Source organism: Aquila chrysaetos, chromosome 4 (genome assembly GCF_900496995.4).
Source record: "Aquila chrysaetos chrysaetos chromosome 4, bAquChr1.4, whole genome shotgun sequence".
Taxonomy (NCBI): Eukaryota; Metazoa; Chordata; class Aves; order Accipitriformes; family Accipitridae; genus Aquila; species Aquila chrysaetos.
In genome coordinates, this window is record NC_044007.1 from 4,546,476 (window position 1) to 4,563,675 (window position 17,200).

Below are 17,200 nucleotides of genomic sequence, written 5' to 3' on the forward strand. Positions count from 1 at the left end.
TTTTCCTGTAGCTTTTCTCCGTGTTCTTTTTCTGCCAAATAAAACCTGATGAATGTGTATGTTAAGGGAATGGAATATGGTGAATTAATATTAATTTAATTAAAAGAAAGCAGGCTTTCTTTTAGTTCTCTTTACTAAAAAAACTACTCGTCTTGCTTTGGTTTGTAGCAAATTTTCCTGCTGTTCGTGTACGTAAGCTTGAAATAAAGCTTAGCATTTTTTACTAGTGACTTTGAGGTAGGGTGGGTTGTTCTGAAGGAGGCAGAACATAGTGCAGAAGTTAAGTGGCCCACATCTGAGCCTGAAAACTGCCATTTCATTCCTAGCAGTTGCGCTATTGAAGAGCTTAATCTGCAAATTTGTCCTGATGAAACTCCCCACTCTGTGGACATTTGGAATTTCACGGTGGCTATTTTAACCTTACAGGAGAGGAGCCCTGCAGTTAGGAGCATGTACGGTCGTGTGGTCTTGGTATTTGTCTGCCACGGGAGTTTTTTGTACCTTCTTCAGCTTTCAAGTCGAGGTTTATACAAAAACAGCTCACAAGCTCCTTTGATGAGGATAAGTCAAGAGTAGTGTTGCTGAGGGGTTCCCAGCATTTTCAGATCTGTATCAGTTGGTGTAGGCTGGAAAGGAGGAAAGGTTTTAACGGGGGCATAAGGTTGGCTTAATACATTTGTACTGATTGCCAGAAAAGAGTACAATAAAGCAAAGTACAAAAGCTGTAATGGTTTCTTGAGTTTTCAGACTGAGGCAACGGGGATACGAAGCTAAGCTAGTGCTTGGCAGGTGGGGGAAGTCCCTCAAGGGTCAGGCACTGGGGGAATGTTTGGGAGAAGTGTCTCCTTGGCTTGCTCTTACCATCTTCCCTGAGGGCAGGACATTAGAGGCCTTTTGTCTGACCCAGTACTGCCAATTTTAAGTTCTTACAGTTCTGTTGGATGAATGCAATTCAACCATTTATTCGAGAGGTAAAGACATACTTCGCAGATGGGCTGTTTGTTTCCTCTTTATCTTGTGGGTCTGAATTAGGTAGACACTTAAGATCCTCCTGTTAGACTTCAAGTCCGGTTTTAGCCTCTAGCAAATGTTATCTACAGTCTGAAGATTTCAAGCCTTGATAACTGCCGGTGCTAGATTCCTGTTAGCTGAGCTCATGGTGAGGTTTGTCAGTATTGGTGAACTGGTGCAATGTCTAGCTGCTGCTGGAGGGGAGACGTCTCCCCTCCTGCCCCTGTCCACCGGCTGCTTCTGCTTCTCTTCCTCTGTGCTTGTTTTAACACCTATGGCAACTTCAGGCAGCTGTGGTATTAAACTAACCCAACTCTGTGTCGTGGTTTAACCCCAGCCAGCGACTAAGCCCCACACAGCCACACACACTTGGTGGGATGGGGGACAGAATCAGAAGAGTAAAAGTGAGAAAACTCGTGTGTTGAGATAAAGACAGTTTAATAGGTAAAGCAAAAGGCAAATCACCTTTTCTTTTTTTTTTTTTTTTTTTTTTTTTTGTGGTAGTTTCCTGAACCGGTTGTCAGGGAGGTCAGCAGAGAGCATTGTGGCGGGTGGCTGGTTGGTGGCTGAAGCTCTGTTGAGGGGCAGCCAGGCATTACGGGAACTCAGCTGGAAGCGTGGGTCTCTCTTCTGCCTCGCAGTGAAGTAAACTAAGGCTCAGGCGTTCAGTAGCAGTACTGAAGCAGTTTCACTCTCCTCCAGCCCCCTTTCGCAGGCCAGCTTTACTACCAGAAAGGCGTTCAGAGTACTATGCCAAAAAGATCAAGTTTATTTTATTTTTAACATCTCCAGATTTCCAAAACTGCCTCCCCACTGGCTGCTTGCTGTGAGGAGGAGGAGGTACAGAAAGCTCGGTGCACTTGTCCAAGGCCTGGTGCAAAGCCCTGCAGTTCTTTGCGCTTTCCAGCCAGCAGACTGGAATGATGCTTGAGACTGTCAGGCGAGGGAGGAGGTATTGTTTGCTCTTTTTCTCTTGTACTGCATTGATTTCTCAGACACCATCTGCTTGTGGCTGACTAATTCGTAGCAGTAGCCAAGAGGCAATTTTTTTCTTTGAGATGCAGACTCATACAATGGTCCATGCCTTTTGCCACCAGACTTGGAAATCGCTTGGAAACCAGGCTAGTCGATGATAAAACTCAGCCAGTTATTTAGTAGTTGATGAGAGGAGGTGCAGTGGTCTTCTTAATGGTTCCTCAGTGAATAATGAATTTAGCTCTGGATGATTTTGAGTCGCACTTGTTCCCCCAAATAGTACAAAACAAGTGAAGTGACAATGTATTAGCCTTAAACAGGAGAGCCTGGTGTTGGTGTGCGGCTTCTTAGTGGAAAGCCTCCAGTTCCTTATGTTGATCTTTAGAGGCTTGTTGCAAGACCAGACCTGGCAGATTTTAGGGATGGGAACTCCAGTTAAAACTGGAAGGTGCCATTTGGTCTTGAAGTCTTTGGCAGGGGCCTGTGTTAAGTCATTGAGAAACTAAAGGAAGAAGTCTTGCTAAAGATACGACTTCTGTTAGTGATTTTGTTGTCCAAATTCAGATTACTTGCTCCAAGGGGCTTGCAGTTTCTCTCGTAGTCTTCTGGGTAGGTTTTTTAGGTTTGTAGATGTATAACTGTTTTAGGAGGGGACTCTGAAAAAGGCAACTGCATGTCCTTTTAAAAATGAGTCTTTATGGATTTCCAGTAAATGCTTTGTATGAATCGGTGGAAGATTCAGGTATAACTAAAATTAATTTATTTTTTGTTTCCCTTTCCTAGAATATGACAGATACCTAGCATCTAGCAAAACCATGGCAGCAGCTTACCTTGATCCAAACTTGAATCATACACCAAGTTCAAGTGCAAGGACGCACCTCAGTACTGGGATGGAGCGTTCCCCAGGGGCCATGGAACGAGTCTTAAAGGTTTTTCACTACTTTGAAAATAGCAGTGAACCGACAACGTGGGCCAGCATTATCCGGCATGGAGATGCTACTGATGTCCGAGTAAGTCTGTCTTTAGGTTAAGTGTTAACTTCATGCTCAAAAAATGGGAGGTAAAAGTCTGGAAGCAAACAAACAGAGAAGTTTTGCAGTTTATTGTAAAAGAATTTTTACCTGTTGTTTATTGTAAGTAACCAGAAAAAGCTTTAAGTGCTACTAACTTTCCTTGAGAACAAAAAAACCTGATGTACGACTGTGTATTATTTTAAAGAAATGACAACTCTTCCCATTTTTGCAGAACAGAAACTTAAAATTTACAACAGTGGTTATCAGTCTAGCAACTGCTACTGATGTATGTCAGTTGACTTTTACCACTTTATACTCCCCAAAAGCCTGTGTGACACCTCATGGCAGGATGGCAGGGATGAGAGCTGACATGAAAGTGACATTTAATGACACTTTTCATGTTAAAAAAAAACCAATCATTTTTTTACATGTTTAAATGTAAGATGTGTGTATTTACATGTTTAAAATGTTTAAATGTAATGTGTACATGTCTTCTTTTTAAAAGAACATAAAGTCTTGTTTGGAAAGTCATTCCCCCACAGTGTGGGGAAATTGAGCCTAAAGACTCCTTTCTCCCCTCAGTAAGTCCCTTTGTTCCCCCCCCACCCCAGTCACCTGCTGCTTGTATTTGTACAATGTTGTCCTTCAGTTAGTCTACACCAAAAACCCAAAGGTTGGGATTTTTTTAAGAATAACTCTTTAAGTATCTGTAATCTTGGAGGTATGGGGAAATGCTATGTATGCATGAAAAAACAGTGTTCATTCTGAAGCATATATTCTCTCTAATGCTGAGACCTTTACTTACCATTTACTACACTTACTCTTTCAGTTTTTGAGGTGTTGCGGTATTTACACTGAAATGAAGCTCAATTTAACATGTCAAATGCTTTTAAAACTTTGTGGTTTGCTTCTTTTTTAATTATTCTCCAAGAGCAGAGTCTTGCATGGTGGTAGGTGGTATGCGGGGTTGTTTTCTTCTGTGAGGTTCTTACTGTAGAATCAGGTTCCCATCTGCTCATTCCTTCCAAAATTTGTATTCTCTGCACAGTACTTCAAATTCCACTACAAAGACACGGTTCCAATCTGCAGAGAGTTGTCGGAGTTAAGGAGACCTGTTGTCTCCTTCTGCCTGGTATTAAGTTTCCTTTGTGCAAGAGAAAACCAAGTAAAAAAGACTAAAGAGTTTTGAATGTTTTCCTTTTCTTTCCTACTGTTTATTTTCTGGCATAGCTGCATTTGAAAAGACCTAACAGCATTCCTAAGTGGAATAGATCTTGTGACAGTGATCATAGACCTGTGAAATTCAAGGATTTTCATTGGTGATGATCAGAAAATCTGTCTCTTGTCAATTTAATAAACTCATCTCTGTGTTTAGGGTTAACTTGGTGAGCAGACAGATTAGAGGTACAAGGGGAATCATTATCCTCAATAGCATACTCTTATTTTACATGGAATAGGGTTTTTTTGGGTGCCACTTGAAATGTCTTTGCTCCCTGGCTTCACTATAGTGGTTTGATATATCTAATGTGATTGATTCGTTTCATAAAGTGTATTACTTGGTACAAGGGAAGAAAAACTGTCTTGGTATGTTTTTAACCTTGCGAGCCTCTACTGTGGACAAAGTCTAGGGTTCTTTATATGGTACTTGAAGTAGAGGTTATCTTTCTGAAGAAGTATGTAGAAACTTGCAAAACAAAAGCAGAGATTACATCTCTGGTTTCTCCAGCTCAGAAATACCTGTGGTTATGGTCTTTAAGGATCCAAAACTTACACTCCCTGTAAGAAATGCAGTGATGAGTTCAATTTGCAGAGTTACATATCCTTGTTTTAAGCAAAAATGTGTCATATTTTTTATAAAAGCAGGATCAAAAGAACAGGCAAGTAGCAGTTACTTGAGGCATGCCTTAATTTTTAGTTTTATATGCACATTTAATGGACAGTTGTTTCTAAAAGTTAACGGGATTTTTGTATTGTTTTCCTTTCCTGAAAAAGAAGAATGTGATGGGTTGCTGTTAAACTTTCTTATAACAAATCTGATTCTTTTTTTATTTTGTTAATCTGGGACAATGACTGTTGAATGTGCAGGTACTCCGTAGTAAAGATCTAGCACTGATATATTACCATGTCCTGACATTTATTTTAGAAACAGTAAACCGTTGTTGGAGTACAAGCTTACATTCCATTGGAATGACTGCTGTTCGACGAAGCCGAATAATTTAAGATTAAAATAGTCTTTAAGGTTTTTATGCCTTAGTTTTACACCCCCCCCTCATTTTGTGGAGTAGACAGTCTGCAATAGAGCTTCCATTTCTTCTGAATGACAAACTTGAGAAGGAGGCTGGTGCTGGGTTTGGCCTTTGGCTTGTTTCCAAGGAGCTCTGTAAGAATATGCAGAGGTGAATGTCTTTGAGACAGCTCTGCAATTAAAAAAGGAAAAGAAAAAAAGGTTTTTCAGGACTACTCCCCAGTTAGCACAGATTCTGGGATGATAGCAGAGGAACCTTTCCAGTATTCAAAGGAAGTCAGACTTGGTCTGAAATCTCCAGAAGAGCCAATTAAAGGTATTTCTGCTGCTAAAGCAGAGGACTTTGTAGAATGTACTAATACCAAAGGAAAGTAAGGGCGGATTTTTTTTTTCCGGATTTCTAATTTCTAAGACCAGCTGTTTCTAACAAAGTCAAGTTTGCCTTTGTTAATGGAAAGGATGTGTTTGCTAGTCAAAGAAGTGAGGAAAGGCCCTTTTCCCTTTAATAATAATAATAATTAAAAAATCTTCTATGACTTCCTAAGAGTAGAGTGGAAACAGTGCTTTAGCTGTACATCTTATACACAAATCCTTGATCATGAGGGGAAACGCTTTTCATTAAAAAACTCATATTTTTAAACTCAGATGAACAGAACTTAGCTTTCTGCTCTAAAGGTACCAAAGGTATGATTTCCTTTCTATTTGACTTGAAATATCTTTAACTGAGACAACAGCATGGCTGTACATAGGCTTTGCTTTGCAGAGAACTGGCAGTGGACCTCTGCTTATTCTGGATGGGTTTAGTCCCTCAAAGACAGTGTTTCCTCTGAGGGATGAGTCTGTATTCTGCAATGGATTCAAGGGCAGCTTTTCAATTCTTGGAAATGCTTTTTTGGATTTCAGAGAACTGGCATGCTCTCTTTACCCTTTTTTCTTTGGTATTAGACTGAAGACATGCTTTGTTTCCAAAAGGAAAAAAAAAAAGGCTTTTATGAATTTGCAAACAGTAGTCTCCTACTTCGAGTCCATATATAGATAGCCATACATTTGCCAGAGAAAGAAAGGTTGTTTATGTTCCCTATTTATCTTGGTATGGCTTCATTTGGATGTGTAGTCTACGTGCATATTCACAAAGAGGGATTTGCAGGCTTTGGGGTTGGAGAGGATGCAGGGCATGCTCTGCCCTGTTCACAGTCTCAGGTGTGGCATGCAAGTGGGTGGGTGTTGCTGCGATGGAATTTCTTTGGTCTCAAGTGCACCCTGAAAGTAAACACTGCCACCCCATCTTGATCAGCAGTTGCAAATAAATCACCTTTCTGTTTCCAGAAGATGTGGTTGAAACAGAATTGTATCCATATTTGATCGAGAAATGAGTGTACTGCATTTAGCAGATTGAGGGGGTATGGAAGGGTTGGGTCTTTTAGAAAACAGTCATTTGGAAACCTTATGTGAGCCCCTTACAGATGGCTTTCACTGAAGTGCAGTTCTGGTCCATGGTCTGCATTCCCATGCCAGAGGTGCCCAGCTTGCATCCATTATACCTTCTTTTAAACTTCTAGCCCTTAAAGCTTATCCTTGATTCATGAATAGTAGTTGTGAGAAGTAAAGATGGCATTATTTATGTGGAAATAAAAACCAGAAATCTAAAACCAGGTTATTGCCACACATGCATCATACCTTGATTCTCATACAGGTTTGTTTTCTTCCAATTTTGTAAGACTAACTGTCTAAAACATAAACTGGATAGAGATAGCATTAAAACTTCTAGCTGTCAGCTTTGTTGTTATTTCTGGAGTTAGAGAGAAGCAAGGTTAGAAGTCTTTGAGAAATAAAGAAACAGCATCCAGGCTGCTCTCAACCTGTTCATCATTCAGATGCCCTTTTCTCAGTTTTCTTTGCAGTACCAGCCCAAAACATCAGCTGCTTTAATGTTGACAAAATGAGAAGCCAAAAAGCTGAATAAAAAAAAGAACAACATCCTTAGCTAAGGATGAGGATATATTGAACTTCAAAAATATTGAAGTCAAGGGGCATGCCTTGGCTGTCTCCCATCCCTACATCACAGAAAAAGACCAGAGCAAATTCATCAGCTTCCCTACCCACCTGCAGAATCTTATTTTTCACAGGTAGAAGGCATGGGCGCAGGGTTGGAAGACTGTGTATTCCAGTCGGTTCCCTAATTTGAACTTTTTAGGAGGAGAAGGGCTGAAGCCCATTCAGCCGAGACATCACTAAAGCAGTTTATTAAACTGCGTTACTGTGTTAGTATTTGTTGCTTGCTTTTTTCTGGTTTGCCTCTCCCATCCAATCCATATCATGTTGCTGTACTTTCACCCAGTAATACAGGAGACCTGAGTATTTGATTGGACATCCAGTTTGCAGTGGAGGAATGGAAAGAGCCTCTACTGCAAAGGTCTACAATTCAAATGATATCCTAGTTAGACAAGCATTTCTTCTGGCAGCTGTGCCAGCTTCCTTCTTGCTGTTTGTTTTCTTATGCTGCCACCTTAGTTGTGCTGGCATAGGTGTTGTGACTGTTTGGCAAACTCAGTCCAAGTTTGAATGATTGTCTTAGTGTTGTTTTTAATCCAGATCAGTTCTGCAATCTTGTTAGCTGCATCATCTTGCAGACTGACACAATTGAGAAGACTGGGGGAAGAAAGGAAATGCCTGTTTGTTGGCACTGCAGTGTTACTGCACCACCAGGGAATAGGGTATTAAAGCCTTATTTATGAGCATCCCTCATCATCCACTGCAGCATTCCTGTTTTCCAAACACTTCCCAAGAAAGATACTGCCTATCTTGAAAAAGGGCAAGAGGCTTCTCAGTCTAACCTTAGTCACTGAGAAGACTAACTTCTAGCCGTGTGTTGTGGTTTAACGCCAGTTGGCAACTAAGCACCATGCAGCCGCTCACTCACCTCCCTCACAGAGGGATGAGGGAGAGAAAATAGAACGAAAGGCTCGTGTGTTGCGATAAGGACAGGGAGAGATCACTCACCAATTACTGTCACGGACAAACCAGACCAGATTTGGGGAAATTAGTTTAATTTATTACCAATCAAATCAGAGTAGTATAATGAGAAATAAAAACTAAATCTTAAAAAACACCTTCCCCCCATCCCTCCCTTCATCCTGGGCTTAACTTTACTCCTGATTTCTCTACCTCCTCCCCCTGAGCAGCACAGGGGGACAGGGGTTGCAGTCAGTTCATCACACCTTGTCTCTGCTGCTCCTTCCTCCTCAGGGGGAGGACTCCGCACTCATCCCCTGCTCCAGTGTGGGGTCCCTCCCACGGGAGACAGTCCTCCATGAACTTCTCCAATGTGAGTGCTTTCCACGGGCTGCAGTTTTTCACAAACTTCCACGGGGTGCAGTCCTTCAGGAGCACACTGTGCCATTGTGGGTCCCCTGAGGGATCACAAGTCCTGCCAGCATACTTGCTCCAACGTGGGCTCCTCTCTCCAGGGGTTCAGAGGTCTTGCCAGGAGCCTGCTCCAGCACAGGCTCTCCCATGGGGTCACAGCCTCCTCCGGGTACTCCCTTGCTCCGGCGTGGGGTCCTCCCCGGGCTGCAGGTGGAGATCTGCTCCCCTGTGGACCTCCCTGGGCTGCAGCGGGACAGCCTGCCTCACCGTGGTCTTCCCCACGGGCTGCAGGGGAATCTCTGCTGCGGCGCCTGGAGCACCTCCTCCCCTCGTTCTGCACTGACCTGGGGGTCTGCAGGGCTGTTTCTCTCACATATTCTCACTCCTCTCTTCTGACTGCAATTGCAGTTTGTTTGGGTTCCCCCACACACTTAAATCTGTTATCCCAGAGGCACTACCACCATCGCTGATGGGCTTCGCCTTGGCCAGCGGCAGGTCCGTCTTGGAGCCGGCTGGTATTGGCTCTGTCGGCCATGGGGGAAGCTTCTAGCAGCTTCTCACAGGAGCCACCCCTCTAAGCCCCCTCCCCCGCTACCAAAAAAACTGTGCCACACAAACCCATAACACCTTGGATGAGACACACATGGAAAATAACATTTTAAGAACAGTGTAAGTAGCCCTTTGACATTTTTCTGAAAACACCTACATCTACAGGTAGCTTCAAGTCATAGAATCATAGAATACTTCAAGTTGGAAGGGACCCATAAGCATCGAGTCCAACTCCCTGCTCCTTGCAGGTGTGCTGGTTTTGGCTGGGATAGAGTTAATTTTCTTCACAGCAGCTAGTATGGTGCTATTTTCTTGGATTTGGTCAGTTGGGGTCAGCTGTGCTGGCTGTGACCCCTCTTGTCACGACCCAGGTTGGACAGACCAGGGAGTCGTGTTGAATTCAGAATTCCCTTGGGCTAAGGTGAAATGATACCAAACTATCAGTTAAAGATTTTATTCATGGCAGAAGTAAACTGAACTGGGGAGGCATGATAGTAGGTGGCGGGGGTTTCTCGCAACAGGAATTGGCATGAGACTACTTCTGTAAACTGTGTAACCTGTGGTAACCATATACATCAATTCAGGGAATAAGGCGATCCCTCCTGTTGAGTCACGAGGTTCAGAGCAGACCCCCTTGCTTTCTGGACTCCTTCTCAGAGAAGGGCCCAGGGGCGGCTGGATCCACTCTTAGTCCCAGACTTGGTCAACGGTTTATGTCTAAAGAAAGGGATGAGGTGTAGGGATTGTAGAAAAGGAGAGAGAGGGACAGAGAAAAAGAGAAGAGAAAGATTTCACCGGTCCTGGGTCTAGCATTGGTCTAAAGGTCCAGTTTGGGTGGGTGCGTGCCCATGGGGTTTCAGTTTGTGTGCCCTTTTATCATCCTTGCCCCTCCTTCCGATGGGCACTTGAGCTCATTAGGCTACTTAAGTGTCACGCAGGGTTTGTGCTTTCAGAACCTTCGGGAAATGGGTCGATAGGCTTGGGAGTCGTTTGGGGAGTAACTTCTCCTTCCCTGCAGGCATGACCATTGTTTGATCTTTGGCCATACATGATGAGCTTCCTTGCTTAGCGTACCAGAACAGCACATCAGAACAGGGAGCTGTGCACCTTCCAGCAAGCCCTCCCCATCCTGTTGCGGATGTTCTGTGCTGATCTGTGCCCATCTGCTGCTTTTCACCTGTGGTTCCTTGCTGTGCAGGGTTCGTTGTTATGCAGATCTTGCCCCACCACAATGTTTGAGACATTAACTACTCTTTCAGTTTCACCCTCCCAACTTCTTGTGCACCTCCAGCCTACTTGCTGGTGGGGTGGTGTGAGGAGCAGAAAAGGGCTTGACTGCGTAAGCACTGCACAGCAGTAACAAAAACATCCCTGTATTATCAACACTGTTTCTAGCACAAACCTGAAACATAGCCCCATGCCAGCTACTATGAAGAAAACTAACTCTGTCCCAGCCAAAACCAGCACAGCAGGACTACCTAAAACTAAACCATGTGACTAAGAGCGTTGTCCAGATGCTCCTTGAACTCTGACAGGCTTGGTGCTGTGACCACTTCCCCGGGGAACCTGTTCCAGTGACCAACCACCCTCTCAGCGAAGAACCTTCTCCTAATGTCCAATCTGAACTTCCTCTGACAGCTTCATTCCATTTCCTTGTGTCCTGTCACTGGTCACCAGAGAGAGGAAATCAGCACCTGCCCCTCAAGTCAAGAGCACAGCCTGCATTAGGGTTTAGCCATACAGGACTGGATCCAAGGAAGCTTGTAAGCTTTGCAAGTGCAATTGAGGGTAGGGGATAGTGAGTTCTATATGTTAAGCATCTGGAAAACTAAACTTATTGTCAACATTTAAAATAATGTTATTTAGGAAGCTATACCAGTGTGCAGTAGGATCAGAGGAGTGCTGATTCAGCCAAGGACACTGGAAAGCACGGCTGTACCAGCTCTGTGTTTGTCAGTGCTGTCAGTGTGTGCTCGGAGGTTCCCTGTGGAACGATGTGTGGATGTGGGGAGGCACTTTGACTGATCTGTGTATGGCTTAAGTGTGCAAGATGCTGAGGCACTTAACGTGGATGTGTTGCTTGAGTCGATGGTGTCTCTGGGCTTGCATGGTGACAAAATCCTAGGCATCAGAAAAATGTGTTTTCAGGCTATAGTTTCAATATATGTTGCTGGGCTTCAGTGACAGAGTTCTTCTTCAGCTGGATCAGTTCCCCAATCTAGTTTATCATGTGATGTACAAATGTGTTGGCTGGATCAGTGCAGGAGAGAGGAAGTAGCATGATGATGATAAAGAGGGATGTGGGCTTTTCTCTTTGAATGTCAGACATAGTGTCGTCAGAGGACACTCTGCATTTAGTTGTTGTGAGGGCATGGATTTTTCTTTTATAGAAATTTTAAATTAATTTGCATCAGAGCTTTGTAGTTTGCTGTTGTCCAACTCTTCATTTAAGGCCCCCATATAAATCTCTCATCGTGATTTATAATACTTGATATATAAATAGCATTTGACATATTTGGAGTGCTTCACAAACATGAACACCGTGTCCCTATGTCAGAGGTGCTACTTAAAGACTTTCTCTAGTGCAAGACACTTTCTCCTTCCTACTAAATAGGGAAATTAGGTTTGTAGTCACACTGGGAGTATATTATTCCAACTTTAATTTATCCATAGTAGCACATCAGGTTTAGTAATTTACAAGCAGGCAATTCATTTTCACTCATTTACAGAAGCACAAGGTATTATTGATACATACGGGGAGAGCCTAGGGTATCCTTCACCTTTTGGCCTTTCTCTGGTCTGTCTTGTTTTTTTAACAGCCTCCTAAATACACTGTACTGTAAATTCTATTTTTGGATGTATTCTCCTAATATAGGGAGAATATTAATCTATTTTTCAAATTAGCTGTGTTGAATATCTGTGAATTCTTTAGATAAATGAGTAAAAATGAGTGCTATCTAGTTTTCTAGCTATTGAAAAAGCTTTTTTTTTTCTTCCCTCTCGGTTAAAGGGAGGAGGGGAAGGTGACCTATTACTTACCTGTTATTGTTAGGAAATTCCTCCAAGGGCTTCCCATTCTCTTTTGCTCAGCTGTACTAGCCTATTTTATGTTCAGGGTGTAAATGTTAGCTCTGGAAACCTAATTAAAGTAAACATGATTACAGTAAACAGCATTCAACTGGCATATGATTGTGTGACTTCCTTACAATTGTAGGGTATTTATGAGAATGACAACAGACACATGAAAACTCTTCATAGAAATTTATATTCATGTAGGTATTCTGTGTAAACCCAAAGTGAAATCTCATTTTGGAGTAGGTTTCTGCTGGAGTCAAGCTCTCCTGTGAGTATTTCTAGCTGTGTTAATCCGAGGTCATAAATTTGTAATCAAGATTGAAACTTTGGTGTTCCTTACCTGTTTTTTTCCACTTAAGAATGCATCTGAGGGGCTTCCTGAGCTAAAAGGCTGGTTGTTGTCACGTCTGGAGAGATTTCGGATTTCTTTGGCTATGCTTCCAGTTAAAAGATTGTCATGACATATCTCAGCAGGATGTTTTAGTCGCTGTTGTGCAGTGGTTAAGCTGTTAAATTGTTTGTCTGGAAACTTCTGATTAAGCATTCTGATCACCACCATGAAGAACATCAGGCATGCTTCTGGCACAGCTCCTCACATTGTGACCATGAAAGACAGAGAAGCCGTCAGCCGTCCTGGAGTGATGGCGGTGGCTTTGACACTCCAAGCATCTCCACTTGGTCTGTGGAGGCTGCCCAGAACCCAAGGAGGCTCTGTGTGTTGTTTACTACCCGATCGGAGTTAAATACACTGACCCGGTTATGGCTGTGGTGCCAGTGCAAGTTTTTGAGATTAATCTTGTACTGTTTGGAAATAGCAGCCAGATAAAACAAACCTTGTCCTGCTGCATGAGAACTTACTATACTGTTTATATGCTGCACTTCCCATGGTGAGAGTTCGTGTTGCTGAATGAACGGCCCTGTTGTGGTGCTGGTTTATGTTGATTGAAGGTGTGGCTCTAAATGTTTTAAAATTCAACTTCTCTGGTTTATTAATAAAAAAGTAAATAAGCAAATAGATGTTTTTACTTGAGAGGCTTCCCCTGCAGACCAGCCATTTTGAGTGTCTTAATCACCACATTTCCTTGTTTCTCCATGTTTTGATTCTGGCTATGGTTTGTTAGCATCTGGAATGAACTCTGTGGCATTCCTGAACAAAAACAGAGAGAAGCCACTTAACGTGTTTGTTTCACATAAAGCATCGCTTCTTCCTTTCTGGGCATGTGTAAGTTTTAAGAATGTATTTTCAAACACTTGCACTTGACTTCCTTTGCACTACTGCTGCTATCTCCTTAATGTTTACGTTTAGTTGACTTTTTCTTGAGTTGCAGTATGTACTAATTGTTGCTAATTATTTTCTTGGGGTAATACCAACTACCTGGCCAGAAGGCATGGGGTACCCTTCTTACATAATTTAGAAAATACATTTACTTCTTTATTATTATTATTTATTTTTTGTTCTGTGATAGGTTTAGACTTGATTGATGATATAAAAAGGAAAGAGGCTTAAAAATCTCACTTGCTTTTGGTGGGAATTAAGACATCTGACTTCTTCAGTCCTTTCAAAATCCCAACCTAAAAATTAGAGAGGTTGTGAGATGTCTGGCTTGATTCTTTCCTGAGTAAATACTAATGGTTTCAGCTGAGCCTTATGCATCAGTGTTCTTGGTGGTTCATGGTCATAGATAATTTTGCCTTAATTTTTTTCTTTCCAAAGCCATTTCTTATCACAGCTGGCATTACTAACATTTAAGAACATGTACCCCCATTTTCATTATCAACTGTCACTGTCAGAGACAGGGGAAGGGGTGGATTTCCAGAAGCAAACAATGCATGTTATATATTCTGTGCAGGGTGCAGAAAGAGATGAAAATGAATGAATCTTTTCTGTTTGCATGCATATAGAAAAGCTGGCAGTGTTCCCTTTAGAGGAGAGCACGCCTGCCAAAATGTTAGGCTTTACTAACTAAGCAGAGATTGTCCTTTGGGTGAAGAAGAGGTTAAATGTGCCTCTGTCACTTCTGAGAGTACTTGGTGGTTGTTATGTGTTTCCTGGGACACGGGCAAAAGTTCTCTTTTGCAGTATGTGATACAAAGACCCTGAAATACAGGCAAGAAATAAACTTAACCAGTTTTTATACACTGTGCTTAATACCTTTAATTCAGATTTAGAACCATTCACTGACCTGATAATAGAGCTTTGGAACTTGCTGGGGAAGGTTGCAAAAAGTTAACTGCTTTAAGGAGACAGGATGAGTAACTGGGGTGTTTCATTGAAGGTTGATGAATGACAGAAACAATGCTTGGCTCAGGAAATCCACTCGGATGAAAACAGTCAGAGGCTGGGAGAGCATTTAGGGGAAGTGTCATATGTGCTTGCCTGGTGTCGCCTCTTCCCCCGGCATCCATCTGTGGCCACTGTGGTTCCTCCTTCAGTTGTTTTACCAGTGTACTGCAGGGAGGTTACTTTTGTTTGCATCAGACACTTGTCCCAGCAACTTGGGCACCTTCTGGCTGCCAGGACTCAGCTGTTGGTGGTTAGTCTGTGTGGTGCTGCCAGCTGGTAGGGCCGCTTGAAAACTTTGACGTGCCAGCGTGTTTTGAAGTTTCCCTCCCACATCATACAGTCTTCCACAAGCATCCTGCATGGAAGAAGACAAGGGTGTTGGGAGGCACTACTGGTACTGAAGCGAATGATGCTTCTGAGGATGCTCATACCACAGCTGTTGGAGACAGGGTGCTGGGCTTGATGGAGCCTCTTCTGACTCAGACTCCCATGAACTTACTAAGCACGGCTTGTGCTTCCTTCTTGTAGGCTTGAAAGGTATTTTTTTTTTTTTTTTTTTTTTTTACATTTTACTATGCACTGTGTTGCTTCTGGAAGATTATTTAAAAGTTGCAGTTTGATAAGATGTGTGAGCTGATCTAACCGCTCACTATCACCTCACCAAAAGCATGATTCCACTCCTACATGTGTCGTCTTCCCCCTCTATTCAGACTTAGTGCTTCTTTAATTCCCTCTTTGCAGTTAGTTTTCTGCTTGCTTAATTTGCAGAATCAGGGTCTTAAACAATTTCTTTGGGATATAAAATAATAAATTTTGGGAAACAATGTTTTCCTGTAAAAAACCCTTTTGCTTAGCTCACTCCAGTAGCCCACCTCTGGCTCCTGTAGTACTTAACACTGGCTACGTGTTGATGTTTTCTGAAATTCTGAGCAAGAATCAGCAGCTTGTGCATCTGTGTGCATATATATGTGCATGTATATACACACTTGCACATGAGCATTTTCAGTAGGAAATTTTCAGACCATTACAGGGTCAGAAACAAAGGTCTATAAATTCTGAAAGAAGTGTCTGGGAGCAGTGATAGCCTGTGCTCCTGCTGAGCTCTAAACTCTGTACTGGCAGGGATCTGCCGCCTTGCAGAGAGACAAGCCTTACCTTCTACTGGGTTGTGAGGGAGCAGCTCTGATCTCCTGCTGACTTTCTAATCTGGATAAGAGCAGGACAGCCTGGCATGCTGCACCTGAAAGGTTGCTAATCCATGCTCTACTAACACATTTGAATTTCAGTTACAGTGTATTAGACCTTTCTGAGGTTTTTAAGGTCTAACGTGGAAGGGAGATGGCAATCTGTTACGATTTTTTTTTTTTTTTTTTTTTAAAGGTTCCTTTCTTGGGCAAGAGAACCTCAAACGCTGAAATTTACCTCAGGACAAACAAGGAGGACATTTGTTTTGTTTGAGAATCTTCCCAAATAACTGTGTCTTGCTCCATTTTATAAGGGATCTGTGCTGAATCTCAGGAGAAAGAGGGGGGGGGTGGGGGAGTGGAAAGGAAACCAAGGGGCTGTGATGTGACCTATCAAATCCTGGCTGTTGGGGCACTAAATAGGATGAGAGTCTAAGGTGATTTTCCAGTTGTAGATGGAGAGTGACTTTTAAAGGCTGCTGGTGGTCTTTTTTGAACAAATACATCTTGCTTTCATCAACACATCTGCTTTTTATATTTTTGCTTTTATGTTATTCTGCTTTACGTAGAGGACATAGTGGCTTAATTCTGATAAGAAGCATGGAAACGTATTTACTGATGTTTTGTGAAGCCATGCCAGTGAAACTTCAGAAGTTGTAAATGATTGTCTGAAATAGTAGCTTACAGCTGAACATCTTCAGTATTCTTAATAAAGGTGATACCTGATTTATTGCTTAGTATTTTGTATAGGGTATTACATGGTAATATTTTAAATTTTAAAAAAATATATATTGCATTTTACGGCTTGTAAGGAGTGTATGTTTCTCTGTTTTAGGGCATAATTCAGAAGATTGTGGACAGTCACAAAGTGAAAAATGTGGCCTGCTATGGGTTACGACTCAGCCATCTGCAGTCTGAGGAGGTTCACTGGCTACACCTGGACATGGGGGTGTCCAATGTGAGAGAGAAATTTGAACTAGCCCACCCTCCAGAAGAATGGAAGTAAGAGTATAAATCTGTTCAGTGTCAAAATGGAGTCATATACGTCTCTTTGCCTTGTCTTAAAAAACTACTCTATAATTTGCTTTACTAAGGAAGATCTTCTTGTGGTGGAATAGAGGTGGTGGAACGGAGGGGGGGGAAAACCCCGAACCACCAAAGTCTTCAGAAAGAGCTGTAAGCAGTGTTTTGTTTGCAGGTTTCTTTTGTTGTGAGGGGTTTCCTGCAGACTGAAGAGAACAGATAAGTGTAAGCTGGGATTTCAAGAAGGCATAAAATAGGAACAGAAATCTCCTAGTCCTTTGTCCTGAAAATCTTCAAAACATGATACATCTAGTGAACCAGCCCCATCTCAGGTTTTGTCAGCCTTAAAAGTTTTAGGACAGGAATGCTATTCCTATTTGTGTTATAAGCACACTGCTGCAATTTTAAAAGGATAAGTCATCTTATTTAAATAAAAACAAAAATATATTGTTAAGTACTTGTATTTATAGATACA

General features: G+C 42.3%; 1 protein-coding gene across 15 annotated transcripts in view; it reads left to right on the forward strand.

The window, feature by feature from the left end:
- Window positions 1-17,200, forward strand: part of PTK2 (protein tyrosine kinase 2) — a 226,579-nt gene that overhangs the window by 89,841 nt on the left and 119,538 nt on the right. For all 15 annotated transcript variants that reach the window (XR_005932213.1, XM_030011674.2, XM_030011675.2 and 12 more), the window contains 2 exons: window positions 2,770-2,996; window positions 16,538-16,704. Coding sequence is in view for 14 of the 15 variants with exons in the window: in XM_030011663.2 (XP_029867523.1) it covers window positions 2,770-2,996; window positions 16,538-16,704 (394 nt within the window). In the remaining variant the exon portion in view is untranslated. The remainder of the gene's footprint in view (window positions 1-2,769; window positions 2,997-16,537; window positions 16,705-17,200) is intronic.